Source organism: Epinephelus moara, chromosome 19, assembly GCF_006386435.1.
Source record: "Epinephelus moara isolate mb chromosome 19, YSFRI_EMoa_1.0, whole genome shotgun sequence".
NCBI classification, from domain to species: domain Eukaryota; kingdom Metazoa; phylum Chordata; class Actinopteri; order Perciformes; family Serranidae; genus Epinephelus; species Epinephelus moara.
The window spans coordinates 5,626,947-5,649,535 of NC_065524.1; the positions used below are offsets into that span (position 1 = coordinate 5,626,947).

Here is a 22,589-nt window from a genome sequence, read left to right on the forward strand (position 1 = left end):
GGAAGAAGGAAGGAAGGAAAGGAGGGAGGGAGGAAAGAAGGAAGAAGGAAGGAAGGAAAGAAGGGAGGGAGGAAAGAAGGAAGGAGGAAAGCAGGGAGGAAGAAGGATGGAAGGAAAGGAGAGAGGAAAGAAGGAAGGAAAGAAGGACAGAGGAAAGAAAGGAGTAGAGAAGGAAGGAAGTAAAGGAAGGAGGGAGGGAGAAAGGAAAAGTGGAAGGAGGGAGGGAGGGAGGAAGAAGGAAGGAAGGAAAGGAGGGAGGAATGAAAGAAGGGAGGAAGGAAGGAAGGAAAGGAGGGAGGGAGGAAGGAAAGGAGGGAGGGAGGAAAGAAGGAAGGAGGGAGGAAGGAAGGAAAGGAGGGAGGAAAGAAGGAAGGGAGGAAGGAAAGGAGTAGGGAAGGAAGGGAGTAAAGGAAGGAGGGAGGGAGAAAGGAACAGTGGAAGGAGGGAGGAAGGACGGAGGAAGGAAGGGAGTCTTAAGTCTCAAAAAGGTGTCTTTTGAGCACATCATGGCTGTTTGTGTTAATGGGTTAAGTTTTGGAACTCAAAATTGTAATTAATGAGTTATATGACTTGTGTAAGAAATCAAAAAATTTTGTAAGTTGAACATTATGTAAATAAACCATATATCTCATAAATTATTTGCCTGAATTGATTACTTATTTTCTCAAATTTTGGCATGAGATAAACTGATATGATTGAGGTATAATATTAAATCATGTATCATACTGAGACTCATTTGAGAGCTTGCACTACTCTCATTTTTCTTTATGCTGAGATGCTGTAAGAGAATCTGAGAACTCAAATACTGAGCAGTGAGAGACAGAACCATGTATATTTCTAACTGAGACATAACTGAGATAGTGCTTCCAAGTAAGGATATCAAATTGAGACATATTTGAAAGTGACGCAATATGTCTCATTTTTCTCTTAGCTGAGATCAGGAAAAGAGACAGCTGTGAGAGAATTTAGAGAACCCGCACAGTGCTCACTGTGAGACTTATTTCTCAGGAGAGACATTTGAGAAGAATGAGAAAACCACTTTGGTCTCGATTAGTGCTCATTTATATCTAGGAGATGTAAATGTGATATAAAGGAGATCTCATCTTCAATTTTGCTTTGCTATGGGTTAGTGAGTACAGTACTGAGACATTTTGTGATCAACTGTGGCACGACATGGTAGAGACAGCCAAACAGTGCAAGATAGCTGTTGAGAATAGTGAGAAGAGGAGATCACACAAAGTTAGCTCCAGACTTGGTCACTCTTATGTGACATGCTATACAAGCCTGCGCAAGGGTAATGATGACACAGATACATTCAGACAGAGATACTTACCTCATCCTTGACTCAAATCATGAGTGAGATGGAAAGAAGGTTCTCAAAACCAAACTGTGAAAGAATGAAAGGCATTTTGGCCCTAAACCCTAAAAGCAGTACATTCCTTTGAGATGACCAGGTATTTGGTTCAGGTGAAAAGTATGGTTGCGATCATGAAGATCTTACTCATGATCTTCACCGGGCTAGAAGAATTTTGAAAAGGAAGTGGCGGGCTCATAAAAACTTATTTGCAGACAGCCACAGTAGATAGCAGGCTAAGCCATTTAGGTGTACTAAGCATTGACCAAAGAAGAGCAAAGGCATTAAACTTGGATGACATTATAAAAGTGTTTGCAAGCCAACACAAGAAAAAACAAATTCAACTGTTTTAAAGGTACCCTGGTCTGTCTTGCAAGAGGCAGCTTGTGTCTTTTGTAGCAAACAGAGTAGATATCAAGAAAAATGTTTTAGTGCTGCAAGTGCTGCTTTATCAACAGTATGTATGCTGAGATGACAAAATTTAACAGAGATATTGTAATCACAGTGTGATTAGCCTCAGTACCACCTGTTGTTCAAACCACAACATTTTATATTAAATTTTACCAACTTCTTCTAAGTGATAAACAATGTGGCAGAGGCATATGTTTGTAGCTCAAACATTTGGATCTATGGTAGTAAAAACACATAATATAACCTATGTTAAGGAATTGTTGTTTTTCCATTAATTGTACACAGTATTGTATTTCTCAGTTGGTATAATTGTTTCAATCACTGGAAACGGAGAATGGAGAAGGACTTTTGGTTGGCCTCAAGGAGGTTCTGGCAGACTATTTGATACCCCAGGAAGGGAAAGCAGAACTGGGGACATCCTCGGTTGGTGGAAGGAACACTTAGAGTACCTACTGAACCCAGCCATCACGTCCACCGTGGAGGAGGCAGAGCCTGAAGACTCAGGGGGGATTCTCGCTCATATCACTGGCAGAGGTTGCTGAGGTAGTTAAAAGGCTCCCCAGCATCAAGGCACCTGGTGTGGATGAGATTCGCCCTGAGATGCTGAAGGCTCAAGACATCGTTGTCCAGAAAAGGCATGTCTTGGCTGATGCACCTTTTCAGTGTCGCGTGGAGGTCGGGTACGGTGCCTGCAGAGTGGCAGACTGGGGTGGTGGTTCCCATTTTCAAAAAAGGGGACCGGAGGGTTTGCTCCAACTATCGGGGTATCATGTGGGGGGTACTGCGGGAGTATGGGGTACCGGGCTCGCTACTATGAACAATCCGGTCCTTGCATGACCAAAGTGAGAGTTGTGGCCGCATACTTGGTGTAAAATCAAACACGTTCTTGGTGGGTGTTGGCCTCCACCAGTGTTGTCCCTTATCACCTATTCTGTTTGTGATATTCATGGACAGGATCTCGAGGCGCAGCCAAGGGGAGAAAGGGGTGAGTGAGGGTAGAATGGAACAAGAGATGGATCGGCGGTTTGGTGCAGCTTTTGCAGTGATGCCGGTCCATCTACGTCCCAACCCTCACATATGGTCATGAGCTCTGGGTAGTGATAAAAGGAATGAGATAGAGGATACAAGCAAAAAAAATGAGTTTCCTACGTGGGGTGGCTGGGCTCAACCTTAGAGATAGGGTGAGGAGCTCGGACATCCGGTGGGAGTTTGGAGTAGAGCCGCTGCTCCTTCGCATCAAAAGGGTTCAGTTGAGGTGGTTCAGGTATCTGATCAGGATGCCTCCTGAGCGCCTCCCGCTGGAGGTGTTTTGGGCACGTCCCACTGGTAGGAGGCCCCGGGTAGACCCAGAACACACTGGAGGGATTACATATCTCATCTGGCCTGGGAACGCCTTGGGGTCCCCCAGGAGTAGCTGTAAAGTGTTGCTGGGGAGAGGGATGTCTGGGGTGCTTTGCTTGAGGCTGCCCCAGCGACCCGGCCCCAGATAAGCGGATGAAAATGGATGGATGGATGGATGGGTGAATGGATGGAAAAAAAATACAGATAGACTACAAGATAAGGTAAGATAGATAAGATAGTACTTTACTGATCCCAAATTGGGAATTTCTTACAGCAAGCAAACAAACAGTAAGTGGACATTAGAATATAGAAATATAAAATATATACAAAATTAGTAGTACTAAAATTTAAATTATACAAGAAATATACAGGAATAAAATAAAAATAAAGAAAATCAAATAGCAGGAGTAAAAAGATGAAGATGAACTATATACACAACACAGTCAGAAGGGAGGTAGAGGTTGTAAAAATGTGCAAAGTAGCTATAAGTGTGCAACTTGTTATTACCAGCAGTGCAAACAAGTGGTTGTAACGTAACTATTAAGCTACAGAGAGCTGTGAGTGCTCTCTGTCAGACAGAGGTGAGGTGTTATATAGCGCTATGGCTTGGAGGAGGAATGATTTCCTGTATCTGTCCTTGTGACAGCAAAGCTGTAACAGTCTGTTGGAGAAAGAGCTCCGCTGTTTGTTCAGTAGGAGGCGAAGAGAGTGGTCAGGATTATCCATAATGGATAACAGTTTATTCAGTGTCCTCCTTACCACCACTGCTTCAAATGAGTCCAGTTTGCAGCCAATCACAGAGCCAGCCTTCTTAATGAGTTTCTAAAGTCTGTTGGTCTCACCTGCTCCGATACTGCTTCCCCAACAGACTACAGAAAACTAAAGTGCACTGGCTACAACAAACTGGTAGAAGATCTCCAACATCTTGCTGCACACATTGAAGGATCTCAGCTTCCTCAGGAAATAGAGTCTGCTCATCCCCTTCTTGTACGCAGCGTCAGTGTTGGTCTTCCAGTTCAGTCTGTTGTCTATGTGGATGCCGAGGTACTTGTAGACCTCGACCATGATGATGTCCTCTCCCTGTATGCACAGGGGTTGAGAAGCCGCCCTCTTCCTTCTGAAGTCAGTCGCCATCTCCCTCGTCTTGGCCACGTTCAGCAACAGATGATTTCTTCCAGCCCACTCCACAAAATCATCCACCAGTACTCTGTACTCCTCCTCCTGTCCATCACTTATACACCCAACCACTGCAGAGTCGTCAGAGAACTTGCAGGTGGCATGACCCACAGTAATACTTTAAGTCTGTGGTGTACAAGGTGAAAAGGAAAGGAGACAGGGCAGTCCCCTGTGGAGCTCCTGTACTACTCACCACCATGTCAGAAAGGACACTGTCCAGTTGGACAAACTGTGGTCTGTCTGTCAGGTAGTCAGTAATCCAGGAAATTGTGGATGTGTCAACCCTCATCGCCTGTAGCTTCTCCCTCAGTAGCAGTGGCTGGATGGTGTTGAATGCACTGGAGAAATCAAAGAATGTGATTCTCACAGTGCTGCAGGGTCCATCCAGGTGCGAGTGAGCTCGCTGCAGCAGGTAGATGATGGTGTCATCCACTCCCAGGTGAGGCTGGTAGGCGAATTGCAGAGGGTCCAGCAATGATTTCATCTGTGGTCTCATGTGGGCCAAGACCAGCCTCTCCAGCACCTTCATCATGTGAGATGTGAGGGCAACTGGTCGATAGTCATTGAGGCCAGATGATGTCGACTTCTTAGGGACTGGAACAAGGCAGGACGTCTTCCACAGCACCGGTACTCTCTCCTGGCTCAGGCTCAGGATGAAGAGATGTTGCAGAACAGGAGACAGCTGGCTTGCACAGGTCCTCAGAACCCTTGGGGTGATGCCATCAAGGCCTGCAGCCTTGTGTTGGTGAAGTCTCTCCAGCTGTCTCCTAACCTGGCCTGTAGTCACAGTCATGTGGGGGAGGGTGCATGATGTTTCCTCCGTTGTGTGGGAGGGGGAAGGGTGCTGCAGAGGTGGTGTGTCTGTGTCCAGAGAGCTCACCAAGTAGGTTTGAGGGGTTGAGTGGGGGAAGCATTGGGGGTAGAGAGGGTGTGTGGAGGTCTGGGTGTGTGTGGGTGGTGGAGGAGACAGCAGAGGGCTGTGAACTAAACCTGTTGAAGAAACAGTTCAGCCTTCTCAACACTGCCTGCTGTTTGTCTGTCTCTCACATTGAACCCAGTGATCTCTCTGTTGCACCTTATGCGTCCTTTGCATTTGCATACAGAAGGTCCAGTGTGCTACTGTCTCTAGTGGGGCAGTCAACATGCTGATGAAATGTTGGAAGTGTTTTGTCCAGTGTGGCATGATTAAAATCCCCAGTAATAACTACAAAAGCATTTGGGTGCTGAGTTTGGAGCCTTGCGACTGTAGAGTGAATGATGTCACTCTGCATCAGCTGACGGAGGAATGTAAACACCGGTAACAATGGCGGATGTGAACTCCCTTGGCAGATAGTACAGACGCATTTCCACAGCAAGCAGTTCAATGTCCGGGCTACAGAAAAGTTCTTTTTTAATGTGAACATGTCCTGGGTTACACCACCTCTCACTCACATACAATGCAATCCCTCCTCCCTTCTTCTTACCACTGTCCGCCCGTACAGTCCTGAAGCCAGGTACCGCCATGCTGTGGTCCAGGATACGCGAGTGCAACCATGTCTCCATAAAACACAAAATGCTGCACTCACAGTATGCCCTCTGGGTCTTAATCAGCACGGTGAGTTTGTCCATCTTATTTCCCAAAGACCTCACGTTCCCCAAGATGATCGCTTGGATGGCAGGTCTATATTTCCTCCTTTTTTCCCTCTGTTTGTCTCCATGTCTGCAACCCCGGCGTCTCCTCCATAGCTTCCCCGGGATTTCAGGCCTTGCCCTCTGCAACATCACAGGTTTACAGCGCCATCAGCTGTTCTCGCGTGTAAACAATGCTTTTGCCTCTCTCAGCATGGCTCTCCCTTACAAAGAGTAGCAAAAACTAACTAAACTAACTAAAACTAAATCTAAGCGAAGCCCTTGCCCCTTAGTTACTGGCCCTTGTATATGAAAGAAAACACAAGAAAAAGACAAAAAGTTGACGAAAAAAAGATGAAAACTCAAAACACACAGCAGGAGCTGCTGCAACAGGCTGCCACCTAGCACAGCACCATCTTGCATCTACAATAAGTAACTAAAGCTTTCAAATAAATGTAGTGAAGTAAAACATATAGCCTAATATTTCCTTCCGAGATTTAGTAGTATTTCCATGTTATGCTTTTACATACTTCTACTCCACTAAATAAATTAGTACCTCAAAACTGTATGTACAGTACTTGAATAAATGTTGTTGGTTAAATGTTTTGGCTGTCGTGCATCTCTCTCCACATGGTCATCTGCTTGTCCCTTGCCTCCCGCTCATGTTCCCTTGCCTTTTGTTCATGTTCCATTGTCATTCTCCCGTACTCTTCATACTGCTGCTGTTTCTAGATTCTAAAGGCCAAAACACACCGGCGGCGTCATGACGGTGGCGTCATTGACGCGAGTCAAGTGCCGCCCCCAACACACACAAAATGCGTCGTGCTGCGGGGCGTCAACCAGATTTCTATTGCACACTCCAGTCCGCTAGGCTGGGAAATACAAAATAGTGCTTTTTCAAGGGCGGCGAAGCTGGAAAAATAGGACAATAGCGTAAAGTGCCGCGGTGCGGCACGTCGACGCACGTCGAGCCGCCGCTGGTGTGGGTTTGTAAATAGAAAATAATGGGGCCAGCTGTTTTGACGCGCGTCGTACGCCGCCAGTGTGTTTTGGCCTTAAGTTTCCCCTTCTCATGAAAGTCTCTATCCATCTTAGCAAGTTAGTTTTTACATGTCTAGAGCCATTTACTGTGTTCTGAAAACTTTCTTGACCTTCTTCTTTGAAGGCTGACACGTAGACTCTTGAAAACATTGAGCTCAATAATAACAGTTAGCATCATTTATATATATAAATTTAGGCCTGGATACTGTATAGTAGTAGAAAATGACAACTTTCAGTCACAGATTCAGTGTCCCCTTTGGTCCGTAAGAATGTTGTCCTTGGCACTCCTGTCATTTTTTTTGGTCCAGGCCTTACTGCCATATTGGTGATGGTCTCCTCATCTAAAATCAAACTGGTCACTATAGCCACAGATTAGGCAGAGTTGCTGTTCCCCCATGTTACCTGGCATATATCAAAATATGGCCATGGTTCAGTCTCTTGCACCAGTCTTCCGGTAGTGGTCATTTATCTGCAAAAACTTTTTCTGGAGACTTTTCAGCTTACTTAAGACTTGGGTCTTCTGCCTCATTGAGTGTGTTTACATGGACAGTTTAATTCCCTTTTCATTCGGAATGTTTACATGGACAGTTTAATTCCCTTTTCATTCGGAATGAGAGTTCATTCCTATTAAAAGTGATCTTGTAAACACCTAATTCGGAATGAAAATGCGATTGAAAATTCAATCAGATGTAAGGGGCTGGAATGTTCCGTTTCTAATTCCGAATGACAGAATTTCTCGCACTTGTATACACTCATTCCTCTTTAAGTTCATTCTGGTCTTTCTGTGCATGCTCGTTTCCTTGCCCTTCTAGCGCAATGACGTATATAGCGCGCATAGCAACGGGCTGAGATAAAGCAGTCAGACTCACCGGTTTCCATTCGCCAAAGCACGGTCATCTATCTCCCTTCTTCAACCTTCTACCTCCCTTCTCCTCCTCAACAGATGAAGCATTAGCAGAACAAGGTTGTTGTCGTACTGCTGCTTCAAGAATATAAGCGAAACAAGCCCGAAAAAGGCACTAAGAACGGCGCCGTCAAGCATCTTGTTATCCGGAACGAGAACTACAGTGTTTCCTTCCGGTAAACGTAAACACGTAACATCTGCCCTGCTCCCTATCCAATCAGAAACCTTCCGTGGACCCAAATACAGGCGATTAAACTGATCTCCCGTGTAAACCCTCATTCGGAATGAATATTTCCCATGTAAACTCCCTGGAGAAACTTTAATTCCGCATGATTTAATTCAGATTTATTTCATTCTGAATGAGAAGCCATCATGTAACTACACCCAGTATGTTGTGCTCTTGCAGAATACCTGTTATTTTGTTGTATACTAATTGTACCAGACAGCTGGCTATCCATTCCACCCTCTGTGCAGACTGAAAGGAGCTCCCTTATTTGCAAATCTGTCAGGTTTCCTGCCATTATGACAAAAGGAGCTTGTTTGCAATTTTAAAATTGCTTTTTCATTATCAGATCCCCCACAAAAGCACTGGAGTAAATACCAAACCATAAACAAATAGTAAATTCAAATATGTCATAAGCGGAGTCTTGTGATTGGTTCACTCGCTCCACAAGGAAGATGTAAACCTGAACCTTTATGTGCTTGTCTCTGCAATGTTACCGGCATTTTCCCTGAAATGTTATAGGTTTTGAGGTGAGAAATTGGTGGTACAGATTTCCCTATTACCATTCACACATGACCCCATGTGGTAAAAGTTCCTGAACATTTCAGAGATAGACTGCCTGTGTGAAAAGGGATTTACGTCTCTCTCTCCCTCTCTCTCTCTCTCTCTCTCTCTCTCTCTCTCTCTCTCTCTCCCTCTTGCTCTCCTCCTGGGTCTCTCTCTCTCTCTTCCTCTCACCCCAACTACATTCTCTCAGTGCTCAGTAGTGTGTCAATAGCCTGCCTCCATGAAACAAGTCAATTTTCTGCTGCCATGGCAGGGGAATAAATCTTGGAGCAATCTGAGAGTCCAGATATTTATTTGTGTGTTTGTGCATGTGTGGGTTCTCACACACAAGAATATATACGCTGCACGTACACATCTACTCAGAAGCAGTGACTACATACATGTACAGAGAATAGCACACAGGGAAATGGACCAACATATGTGTCTGTGTGGGGATGTGTGTGATCCTATTGAATTTAAATTGTGCATGATCTACTGACTGAGAGGTATGTTACTCATTGAGGGAGTCTCATGAATGGATAGCCAAAGGGATCATTTTAGTTGTATGCACACACACACACACACACACACACACACACACACACCCCTTGGGAGTAGATATTGAGCAGACCAAGTGAATCATTACTAGGAGTTCAAGTGTGGTGCAGCCTGGGAGGCCAGCTGATTTAGAGGAAAATGTCAGCCACAAAAGGACATTTACCCTCTATCTTGCTCTCTCTTGCACACACGCACACAGATGAGCCTACTTATATATACATACCCACCAGTGGCGCTGGGCGCTAGGGTGCCGCCCCACCGCTCTCATTTCAACACATTTGAAAAATAAAATAAAAATACTTTGCAATTTATATAAATTTTTCAGATGAGCAAGATAAATATGATATAGTTAGTGAGTAAAATGTATCATCTGCAATAAAAATGTCGATTAAAAATGTTCTACGTTGTCTAAAGTTACTGAGTGGTCACGTGTTTCCTCCCTGGGGTGCAAGAATCTTTGCCCATAGACTCTCGTTGAAAGTTGGACATGCGCAGTTCGCTCCTCTTCAATACAAGAGATAGGAGCTGTCGGGGCGCAGCTGATACAGCTGATTTACGTCCCACCCAATCGCCAGCAGAATGACATTACAGCCATCTGTCATAAAGTGCGGAGTGACAGGTTTGAGTTTGAGCGAGAACGAGATAGAGAAAGAGAAAGACAAAGACAAAGCAAATACGATGAAGTCTTTAAAAACAACACAATTTGAGAGGAGAACATTACAGGATGCTTGAAGTGAAAGAACTTGGACCTGATCAGCCCGACATCACAATTAATCAGCAGTCCACAGACAGAGGGAGACAATACTTTTTGGCATTAAATACACTGGTGTGATACATGTTTTCTTGATTTTTGGTATATGTATATTTGGAGTTTGGTATAGCCCCCCTAGAGAAAATTACACCAGCCGCCACTGATACCCACAAAAACATCTAGTTTTTCCAAGGTTCCTTGGTCAGGATAGGCCTGGGATCATACTCACAAATATTCTGAGGATATTCCCAGAGAGCTACTAGCACAGCCGAAAAAATTCTAGCAAGGAGTTCTAGCTTAGGGGAGATTTGGAAAAATTCTCAGAGCAACTCTGAGCAAGGAAGGGACAGAAACTTTTACCTTAGTGGGGAGGTGTGGCTGATTCCATGGCTTGGTATGACACAAGAGGTGATTGATTCTTTTGTGAGACTGCAAGGTGTGGACACCCTGTGGAAATGAAATGTACTGCGTCACAATATGATTCATAATTGTGAAAATGCTGTAGTTGTTTGTGTGATCACTGTGCTGATGGATGGTTGAAACAAACCCAGGCCATCACTGTTGCAAATATCCTAGCATTGCAATCACTTTTATTTCGATTTCGATTTCACATTATTGTGTTCGGTTGGAGATATGAGCTCATCTCCAATAAGATCAACCGTGATTATTATCCCTGCAACACTGAATCTAAAATGTTTCATGAAGTTTCTTAGTGCTCCTGTAAAGTTCCACTAAATACACCCAGAACACAATGTAAACTGAAGGCTACTCTTGTTCCATTTTTAGTATATGTACATGCATGGTCTCATTTGAACAAAAAACTCAGAACTTTTTCCCCAACAGTCAGAATCACTGTGAGTGCTTCTGTTGTGGAGTTATGTAAGTTTCAAAACACTGAAATAAAAGTTCTTTTTTCTTAAATCTTTGTCTGAATATGGTCTTGAAAAAAGAATGCTGCAGATGACTAGAACTTCAAGGTATTAGCTGGAAACCATTTGGCCCATATCATGAAGCTTTAACTTGTCCAAAGTCAAAGTAGATATACACTGAACAAAAATATAAATGCAACACTTTTGTTTTTGCTCCCATTTTTCATGAGCTGAACTCAAAGTTCTAAAACATTTTCTATATACACAAAAGACCATTTCTCACAAATATTGTTCACAAATCTGTCTAAATCTGTGTTAGTGAGCACTTCTCCTTTGCCGAGATAATCCATCCCACCTCACAGGTGTGGCATATCAAGATGCTGATTAGACAGCATGATTATTGCACAGGTGTGCCTTAGGCTGGCCACAATAAAAGGCCACTCTAAAATGTTCAGTTTTATCACACAGCACAATGCCACAGATGTCGCAAGTTTTGAGGGAGCGTGCAATTGGCATGCTGACTGCAGGAATGTCCACCAGAGCTGTTGCCTGTGAATTGGATGTTCATTTCTCTACCATAAGCCGTCTCCAAAGGTGTTTTAGACAATTTGGCAGTACATCCAACCAGCCTCACAACCGCAGCCCACGTGTAACCACACCAGCCCAGAACCTCCACATCCAGCATGTTCACCTCCAAGATCGTCTGAGACCAGCCACCTGGACAGCTGCTGCATCAATCAGTTTGTATAACCAAAGAATTTCTGCACAAACTGTCAGAAACCGTCTCAAGGAAGCTCATCTGCATGCTCGTCGTCCTCATCGGGGTCTCAGCCTGACTGCAGTTCGTCGTTAACTTGTAACCGACTTGAGTGGGCAAATGCTCACATTCGATGGCGTCTGGCACATTGGAGAGGTGTTCTCTTCACGGATGAATCCTGGTTTTCACTGTTCAGGGCAGTTTATAGTTTAGTTTATTTACTTTATTAATCCCCCTGAGGGGAAATTCAATGTTTTCACACTTGCTTGTCAATTACACACAGGTCCGAAAGACACACACATGCACAAACAGGACCTATACATGCACAAAGTAGAGAGATGTCAGAGTGAGGGGGCTGCCCTTGGTGAGGCACCCCGAGCAGTTGGGGGGTTCGATGCCTTGCTCAAGGCCACGAGGTGAACTTGCACCTCTCCAGCCACCAGTCCACGCTCCATATTTTGGTCCGGATGGGGACTCGAACAGGCGACCCTCTGGTTCCCAACCCAAATCCCTATGGACTGAGCCACTGCCGCTACTGCCGCCCCACCAGATGGCAGACAGCGTGTGTGGCGTCGTGTGGGTGAGCGGTTTGCTGATGTCAATGTTGTGGATCGAGTGGCCCATGGTGGCGGTGGGGTTATGGTATAGGCAGGCGTATGTTATGGACAACGAACACAGGTGCATTTTATTGATGGCATTTTGAATGCACAGAGATACCGTGACGAGATCCTGAGGCCCATTGTTGTACCATTCATCCATGACAATCACGTCATGTTGCAGCATGATAATGTATGACCCCATGTTGCAAGGATCTGTACACAATTCCTGGAAGCTGAAAACATCCCAGTTCTTGCATGGCCAGCATACTCACCGGACATGTCACCCATTGAGCATGTTTGGGATGCTCTGGATCGGCGTATACAACAGTGTGTTCCAGTTCCTGCCAATATCCAGCAACTTCGCACAGCCATTGAAGAGGAGTGGACCAACATTCCACAGGCCACAATCAACAACCTGATCAACTCTATGCGAAGGAGATGTGTTGCACTGCGTGAGGCAAATGGTGGTCACACCAGATACTGACTGGTTTTCTGACCCCCCCCCCCCAGATCCCCCCAATAAAGCAAAACTGCACATTTCAGAGTGGCCTTTTATTGTGGCCAGCCTAAGGCACACCTGTGCAATAATCATGCTGTCTAATCAGCATCTTGATATGCCACACCTGTGAGGTGGGATGGATTATCTCAGCAAAGGAGAAGTGCTCACTAACACAGATTTAGACAGATTTGTGAACAATATTTGTGAGAAATGGTTTTTTGTGTATATAGAAAATGTTTTAGATCTTTGAGTTCAGCTCATGAAAAATGGGAGTCTTTGAGTTCAGCTCATGAAAAATGGGAGCAAAAACAAAAGTGTTGTGTTTATATTTTTGTTCAGCATAATATCACAGAAAAAAACACTGTACACATGCTTTTCTAAGGTTTTGACCAGGTACTTTAAAAAAAGGGTAAAACAAAGACTGAATGTGTGAATATGAGTGAAAAACAAATCAACACAGACAGAAATGTCTATTTAGGACCTTACAGTACATAAAAACACTTCTAGAAAACCTAAATTGAGAAGAAAGATCATGTTTTTTTCCCATAAAACTACAGCAGAGCCATTTGTTTACCATTCACATACACTTATAACTGTATATGATGCCTGAAAGGAGTTCAAAATTACTCTGGAGGTGAGGAGTATCATGGACTACAAGACCCATAAGCCATCGGGCCAATCTCTGGTTATTGATTGGCTTAGTAACCTGAGAAGTGACATAGGACCTAGGGGGATAACACAGGCAGTGGTTAATTTGGGCCGGAATGTACTTTACAATAACATCACCACATCGCAACTTTTCAACACAATATTATGCACTTGAAACAACAGCCCTGTCCCCAATGTGTAGAGCTGAGTGTGAGTTTCTTATAGTAAAGACAAAGATAAATCAATGATTGTGTGACGATGCAAACATTTAAGTACTGGTGGAGTGCATGGAATGTGAATATTCATGTCAGCCTTGGTGTGACAGGGTGGAACACAAAAAAATCCTCAAAGAATAATAAGATTTTTTGGAAATCATTGATTAATGTAAAGGTAGACTAGACAGACACATAAACAATGATACCTTATTTTAGATTTCACCTCTGGCATGCAATAACCATCACAGACTGATGAAGTGGAACACTATCTGACAACAGAATTTCCTATAGCATTCCTAAATAATGGATCGGATATTAAGAGTCATAATGAAAATGTGATTGTGTTGGCATGTGTTAAATGTGATATGTGATTCTTGCATTCCACTGGACCTTTTGGCATTAAAATCAGAATCAAAAACCCTATGAATTTTGGTCTACCAGGATCATGGTATGAACAAATAGTAACCTTTTCATCCAATCAGAAGGTTGTAACCCCTGGATTCTCCTTTAGCCTCAGGAATATTTCTGGAGAGGCCAGTATTGGATCAATGCAGGAGCGAGATGGCATTTCAAACCACTGTTGGTGGTGTACTTCAGTACAGGTTGGATAGAGCAGGAAAGAGGTTTAGAGACAAGAATGTTTTGTGCAGTGGGGGAGGAAGTATTCACACACACGCGTGTGCGTGCATGCATGCGTGCTGCATGCGTGCGTGTGTGTGAAGGCTAGTTAGTTACCAATCTGCTGGTTGAATATCATCAAATCTCTCTCATTCACTCCCAATGGACAGTCACTTTGATGAGCAACACCCTGGATGTGTAAAGTTTAAATAAAACCATTAAAAAATCAATGAAAGTGGCCATCGCTAATTTTGCCTCGAGTGTAGGATTATGTGAAGCCTTCAGTCAGTCTGATGAAATATATATTTAACAAAAGAAAGTTGTAATTGGTCAATTTTGTCCAGGCCACAATACAAAGGTTAAAGAGGACCTCTTATGCTTTTCTGGGGTTTTCCCTCTTCTTTTGTGTGTTATATCGCATTTTTCTGCCTCTATAAGGTCTGCTAAGTAAAAAAAAAAAGTCCAGGCTAAAGGGAGCTCTCTCTCCCCACAGATACACAGCTCCTCAGCTGCCTAAAACAGTGGGTTGGATTTCCCACCTTTACTTCCACAAAGTTATTTCATAACAATGTACGAATTAGCAATGCACACCGTGCCTGCCTGCAGGCCACTGCACTGCACCCACAAACACACCTGCTCCAAGCAGAGGCAGAGGAGGGAGGAGAGAGGCTGCAGAGTTTGTGTGCCAAACGTGCCAAACAGTGGCAATCCCCTTTGATCTGACATCAGATGTGACGGGACAGTCGATATAGAGATACATTTATGTGCTGATTGCAGATAGTTGCATTGAATAGTGTTTTTTTGGGTATTTATTGCATTGTTAATGTGCCTGACATTCTGGAAACCTGCCTGTGAGGTTTTGGTGACGTGTGCGCACTGTCCGCTGGTCAGTCAAACTTCGGTTTACACCGGCCATCTCGCTCCTGCTTAGCAGACAGTTCCGTGCCAAAAGGCTTCGCCGAAGGTGCGCTAAAAGCTCGCCAGCTGAAACCAGGTCTACTGTCAGCGCAGGGAGAGCGCAGCCGGTGTAAGTGGAAGTCTGTATGTAGACTAACTTAATTTGACACTTATCATAAAATTGGGCGGATACTTAGCCCCTCCTCTCTCTACCAGCACTAATGTTACATTCACGCAGTAAATCACATCAGCAGAGAGGGAGCAGGACAGAGGACAGGAGGACAGAGGACAGGAAGACAGGAGAACAGATTTTCTACAAAACACACATAGAAACAGTTACCATTACATACATAGCAAACAGGTCCATGGCAGTATTCTACAAATACTACAAATGATTGTCAAGTCCCCCCATCCAATAGTACACACTATTAGCCACTTCTAAACCACACATATTGTGAAACCCCAGAATATCATTGTCCAACATAAAATATGCATATTTTGCCCTAATACGTGTAGTGACCAGCTTCCTGAACGTCAACACTGGGTCAGTAGGCCCACTCCCACTCACCTGGTTTTGTCTAGTATTGCTGGTTTGGTTTGGCCTGACCAAACAGGAAATTTGGCAGCACTCATATTGCCCTCCTTCTGAATGAGTACATAGGCCCCAGAATATACAGACCCACAGAAAAGACCTCCCCCAACTCCCCCAACTTTCCACAAAGCACATAGGGATGTCGTATGCTGTAAAGCCCTGTGAGGCAAATTGGGATTTGTGATATTGGGCTTTATAAATAAAATTGTTTGATTGAATTGATTGATAGGTGCAACACAGTAACATCGAACAAACCATTGTATAACAGTCTCAGGTATGTCACAAAAAGAATTTCACAATCAGCCTTTCCCAGGAAAGTGTTAATTGCCAAGACCCTTCCACTGTTAAAACCCTCCACTGTAAATCTCCTCACCTCTTTGGGAGAGGGAGCTAATAAAGCACCATCCATGTGTACTCTGCCCATGTGAGTGGAATAGAGGAACAGGGTGAGGTCTAACCACCAAAATAATATTAAGGCCAGTGTGAATAACATAATAAAAGGTCATAAGACCAAGCAAAAATTAAGGTCATTGAAGAAAAAAAGGTCTGATGACCAAACAGAAATTAAAGTCTGCAATGACTAACAGAAAATAATGGTCTGACAACTGAACTGAAAATAACATGAATGATGCATGAGGTCTCTAAGACCATGGAAGACTATATGTAGAACATAATAAAAGGTCACCAAAGGCCACACTTTTCACCTTCAAGAAATCCCTCACAACACACCTCTTCAAAACTGCCTACAACGTCTAAAAACAGTGTAAATCTCTCTTTCTGCATTATTTCCCAATCTACCTCCCTATGATTTTTGCTTTTTGTTTTTGCTGTTGTTCTTCTTTGTAAAGTGTCTTTGAGTATCCTGAAAAGTGCTATATAAATCCAATATATTATTATTATTATTGAATTAAAGGTCATAAGACCGAACAGAGAATATCATAAATGATGCACGAGGTCCCCAAGACCACACGTGCAATGTCATAAAAGGCCAGCAGGGAACAGATTGAGAAGAAGGTCCAGCACCAAACAGAAATTAAGTCAGCAATGACAAACAGTAATGAAGGGTTCAATGACCGAATAGAAATTACAGTGGGTGATGCATGAATGTGACTTCATTCAGACTTAAATTGCAAAAATAGCAGAGATAAACCATGTCCACAAAAGTAAACAAAACATAACGGATGTGAAAACCTTTAAACAGCACAACCACCAGCTATATGAATGACTTACCAGGAAATTAGGGCTCAAAGATGTTTGACTGGCAAAAACAGCACTGATATCGGGCTGTACTTGCCCCCTAAGAAAACCCAGAGATGGGTGCATCCGTGAATACTTGGAGCACTGCTGTTAGTAGAAGAAAGTAATGCTGTGGCAACTGTTGTGACAGTTGAGATTTAAGATTGAAGATGAGGTCAGCAATGACAAGGTACTGCTTGAATGAGGTCGGATGACCATACTACTGGTTTGATGAGGTCAGTAATGACCTTGCTGGTTGATGAGTGATTATGTGATGTTTTCATAGAGGCATAAAGGACTTAAGTCGCTTAATCAATAAAATTCAACAATTTTTTTTTTAACAATTGCCAACAATTAATAGTCCTATATTATTCATTTAAATTGTGTTTGTCCTATGAGACAGAGTGGGTCTATGTTTAGTTCCCTGCCAATGTGCTTGTAACATACAAGTGTAACAAGAAGGACTGGAAACTACAGGTGCACCGTTCATTGAAAGTGTCTTGGCCAGATGCGTCACCCCTGTATGCATAATGACTACACACTCTGGAACACTGCTATACGCCATTCAAAAACAGCCATGAAGTGAAATTGCTACTGGTGTTTCGGAAGAGTGATAATGCAGCCATCTTGAATCAATCAATCAATCAATCAAATTACTATGCATGTCCCCAGCGACAGGGGAGGTCAGGAAATGATCAGACCATTCAGAGGCCGCCCCAAAGTTTGCACTACATGATAGACATTGTGGTCGCTGATTACCTCAGTGAATTTAGTTACTCTGTGGTGAATTAAATCTGTAAAACAACTGTGCCCAAATCTACAGACAATTCATTCACGGCCAGAAACCCTAATTACTAAAACCATCCACAGTTGCCATAAATGCTGTCCCGCAGCCAGTCTGGACATGCTACATTATAAAGCAGCAGCTTGCGATGCAAGAGCAGTAAGGAGGCATGAATTACTGATAGAATTACTGTGACGGCCCATCCATGTGTTCTCTGTCTGTGTTTACCCAGAGACTGGGTGGGTCGTCAGTGGGAATAGTTGCACCTGAGAGCTGGGAGGAGCCAGAGGGCATAAAATGGGCTGCTCTCCCCAGACTGCTCACTCTCTGGCTGGGCTGCTGCAACTACTCCTCATGGCCTTCTCACCACCTTAGTTTGGGTTTGCACTCCTATCTCACCATTCATACACATACATACACACATTGATTCACTCACACATGCATTACATGACTGACTACCAACTCCATTCCTTACTGTGTTTCTTTGGGCTTTCCAATAAAACACTTGAACTACTGACTTTATTGTGTGTGGACTCCCTCATTTGATGCAATTCTGAGCCAGGTTGTAACAATTACATTTCAGTGGTATTGTATCTTACACAATTTAATGTGACAAATATAATTGATTAGTTGCATGCCTTCGACCATAAGCTGTAGAGATGGTGATGAAAACTGCCAAGCACATCACCAGGATGGAGCAGCCATACATGAGAACCCTTACATCCAACCAACAGGACAATTGGGACCTGGCTTACCTCGACAGCCCCCTGTCAGAGCTTCCCCACTACGCATTCAGCAAGTGAATAAGTTACAAGTGGTCCAAGCCTTGCACATCAGTTACATGTTTCTTTAATAAAACTGTTAAACGCAACTTGTTGATGGAGTGGGCCTTGCTAGTGAATTTAGGGTTGATGGAGGGAGACTGAAACTTGCCAAAGGCCGCTTCTCTGAATTGTTGTGCATATGATAGATGGACCCACAGCAGTCAGGTGGAGATTATGACAACACTCCAATTGAAGTCAAGGCTTATTTGAAAGATAATAAATAGTGGGATCAAGTCGGGTGAGGTAAGGCCTGACAAATGTATCAGCAGAGTTCTCATTAAAGATGTTAAAGATGAATGACCACTATGATTTGGGGAAGGAGCATAACAAATTTGTGATCAGAGACAAAATTTTTCAAGGTGAGGGAGTTTGCAAATAAACCCATGATAAAAGCAAAATAAAGACTGTGGCCTTGTTCACATGTGGGATGTGATACATGCTGTCTCAGGTTAAAAGATTCACAAATACTTAAAAATTTACAAGCAAATCAATCAGTGGGGCCATCCATGTGGATACTAAAATCTCCTCCAATAACATCTTGTCATAGCTTAAAACCAGAGATGACATTAAATCAAAGAAATCAGAGGCTACCATTGGGTTAAGATAAATGACAATACAGCAGAAAGGGGAATCACAATCTACTTTGAACTTCAGCACTTTAAAGCTAGGAGGTTTTTCCACTGAGATGAGGTTACAGCTCAAATGCATCTCGTTCTCCATCGCCAACTCTCGCTCAAACTTAAACTTGTCACTCCGCACTTTATGACAGATGGCTGTGACGTCATCCCGCTGGCGATTGGGTGGGACGTAAATCAGCTGCATTCAGCTTTGGGCGCAGGAGAGCTGTGCCCCGACAGCTCCTATCTCTTGTACTGAAGAGGAGCGAACTGCGCATGTCCAACTTACAAGAGTCTATGGGCAAAGTTTCTTGCGCCCCAGGGAGGAAAAACGTGACCAATCAGTAACTTTAGACAACGTAGAACATTTTTAATCGACATTTTTATTGCAGATGATACATTTTACTTATTAACTATATCATATTTATCTTGCTCATCTGAAAAATGTATATATATTGCAAGTATTTTTTATTTTATTTTTTAAATGTGGGGAGAGTGGTGGGGCGGTGCACTCTATTGACGAGCGGCCACTGGTTTGTGTTTGACAGTCCTGTTCTTTTGCTGATAAAATGGAGATTATCCTGCTTGTAGAGATACTTCCTAGTCCAAAAATAGTCAGAGTAATTGAATTCTCACAGAATTTCCTTCATGTGAGAATGGGACCAGAGAATATGCACACCTGTCCAAGGCTCTTAATTGTTACTACCAGTGTCTCAAGGCCCTGCTGTAGTTTAACAATCTAATGGGAGCCTAGTGTCATATAGTAACATGATAGTGGGGTGTTGGTCACTGAGAGCGGGGTTCAGCAATGTCCAGGATGGCCCCAAGTAGACAATAGGTGATTCCACTTTAGGAATCACATAGCTTGGGCACACTGAAATGGCAGGCTGTACTGACTGTGATGTCATCTGTGTTGCTGACCACAGGTCAGTCCACACCAGATGCAGGTTTCACATGATCAGCAGTGCAGGCAGCAGTAATAACATGGCCTGCATCCTGGGCAGACAGTTTAGTGGCAGAAGCTTGGAACCGTGGACGCTTCAGAGATATGGGCAAGTGGGTCGGAGAATTAGGAATGGGAGTCAAGCGTTTGTTGACTGGCGGCATGGCTTCAAGTTCATGTGCCATTTGCATGATGGGGTTACCAAGTAGACTTAGCTAGTGGTGCTAAAGAGTTTTAGAGAGGTGGACTACGCTCATCTGTATTATAGGTGAAAAGAGAAAGAGAAATCCTTCTCTTCTTTCTATTGATTAGGCTTTCAATGGATGAGTTTAGATGCCATGCAAGAGATTTCTGCAATGGCCAGAAAACTAAAGTTTTTAGCCTAGAGAAAACTGCAGTGGATGAAAGACAATCCAAAGCAATTAGAATGTGGATCATGTGAAGAAAGAAAGATCCAGGAATATCAAACAAACTGTAAATGGAAAGACAAACACTAAAACAAAACTGATAAAAAATGTAATGCCAGACTCATTACAGCAATGAAATAAGCAGATACATCAGAGTGTCAAACAGATTTGTCCAGCATCCACAGCAATTACATATAGTGGAGTAATGACCTCCTGAGCAGATATTCACATTGAGCCTGTTTTAGGGGAATTCTTATTTTGGGGGCCAGGCAGCTACCAACAGCATTACCATAGCAATATCTGACAGCTCACATTAGCCTGTTGGCTAGCTTAATTGCACAATTATAATTCTGCAATGCTAAACAAAAACAACAACAACCATTTCCAACAGCTATTATAGAGTCTGTGCTGTCACATGTCAAACACTAAAAATAAGAAAAATAAAAGCTCAGATCCTTGTTAGTATAACAGAACCAACATTTATCATCCATTGTTAATGTTTACTGACTGGTTATAGAACTTAGTTTTGTGTTGTGATTAGTTGTGCTTTATGGGACTTTTGTCCACCTGTAAGAAAAGAAAGAAAGAAAAGAAAAATAAAAGATGAAATGAGATGGCTGATCTCTAGTACGTTTACTGGTGTTTTATTGCCAACCCACTGACAAGAGCACCCAGAAGTGTCCATCCTGCTTTTTTTACATTAAAGGTTACTTGAATCAGAGTCCTGCACTAGGTCAGGTACCCAATGTTTTACCTGCAGAAAGCTGTGGATGAGGTGGCAGCCAACATCAAGTTTAAGACACCTACTGTAAGGTGGATCCTGATGAGGTTTTATGGTAGTGCAAGGGGCATGCTAAAATGTTTCCTAACCTGGCAGTGATTGAATGGGATGTTTTTGCCATCCTGGCATCCAGCACTGCCATTGAAAGAGACTTTTCGTATGAACTGAGAACCCAGCTTAATGTGAGAGACTGTAGCCTGTGTGTGTTTAATCACGGGTGCAGGTCAGGTCACAGGAACTTTATTAATGCGTGTGGGCGGGTGTGGCTTTGACTTAGACATAATAACAGGTATTAACATAATATTAGTGTGCATGCGCCCGCGAGTGCAGCCTGTTGCAGTCGCTCCTGCTTGTTTTCTCAGTTTTCTTACTTTTTTGCTTTATTAAGTTTGGTATTTGTGCTGGCTTTTTGGTATTGTCATTTTGAAACTGCGCCCTCTCAAAACATGCTGATTAAGAGAGTTGTACTAGTTTTCCTCACCCTGGAATTACTTATTTCATTCGGACCCGGCACCATTGCGCAACAACTTCATGGCCGCATTGTTTACTCCAGAGATCAGCTGATAGCGCTGAGGCCGGCCGGCTTGGCGGCCGGAACATCGGAGATACCAGCTGAACTGTGGGGGAAAACACACAGAGGATGCAGGGGAGGAAGTAAACAGCGACGGAAAAAAGCAGGGTTGAGACAACGGAGGCTTATGGAGAAGAGAAGATATAAGCCGTGTCTCCCCTCTCTCATCATGGGCAACGTGAGGTCACTGGCAAATAAGATGGACGAGCTGACAGCGGTCACCAAAAGTCAGAAGGAGTACCGGGAATGTAGTCTTATGTGCTTCAATGAGACATGGCTTCACCAGGACATTCCCGACAATAATGTCTCCATCAGCGGCTTCCAGACTGTTCGGGCCGACCGGGACTGCACCGAGAGCGGTAAGCGTAAAGGAGGGGGGCTTGCTGTTCTAGTAAATAACCGCTGGTGCAGTCCTGACCATATTTCCATTAAGGAACGTATCTGTTGCCCGGACATTGAACTGTTTGCTGTTGGACTCAGGCCGTATTATTTGCCCAGGGAGTTTTCACATGCCATTATTGTAACTGATTACATCCCCCCCTCTGCCAACCCGACGTCGGCATGTGACGTCATTCACTCCGCCATAGCCCGCCTGCAGACTAAACACCCGAGTGCCTTCATAGCTATCTCGGGTGACTTCAACCATGTCACCATGGCAACAACATTACCCACATTCACACAGTATGTGAGCTGCCCTACCAGAGAGGAGAGAACACTGGACTTGCTGTATGCAAACGCCAAAGATGCATACAGCTGCTCCCCCCTCCCCCCTCTGGGTAGGTCAGACCACAATCTGGTGCACCTCAACCCCTGCTATGT

General features: G+C 43.7%; 1 protein-coding gene across 1 annotated transcript in view; it reads left to right on the plus strand.

Annotated features, from left to right (window-relative positions):
• The first annotated feature begins 21,840 nt into the window (after positions 1-21,840).
• The window catches only part of LOC126407114 (uncharacterized), an 11,553-nt gene continuing 10,804 nt past the window's right edge, over positions 21,841-22,589 (plus strand). The window contains exon 1 of the mRNA XM_050071798.1: positions 21,841-22,550. Within this exon, the coding sequence (XP_049927755.1) occupies positions 21,898-22,550 (653 nt within the window). The 5' untranslated portion in view covers positions 21,841-21,897. The remainder of the gene's footprint in view (positions 22,551-22,589) is intronic.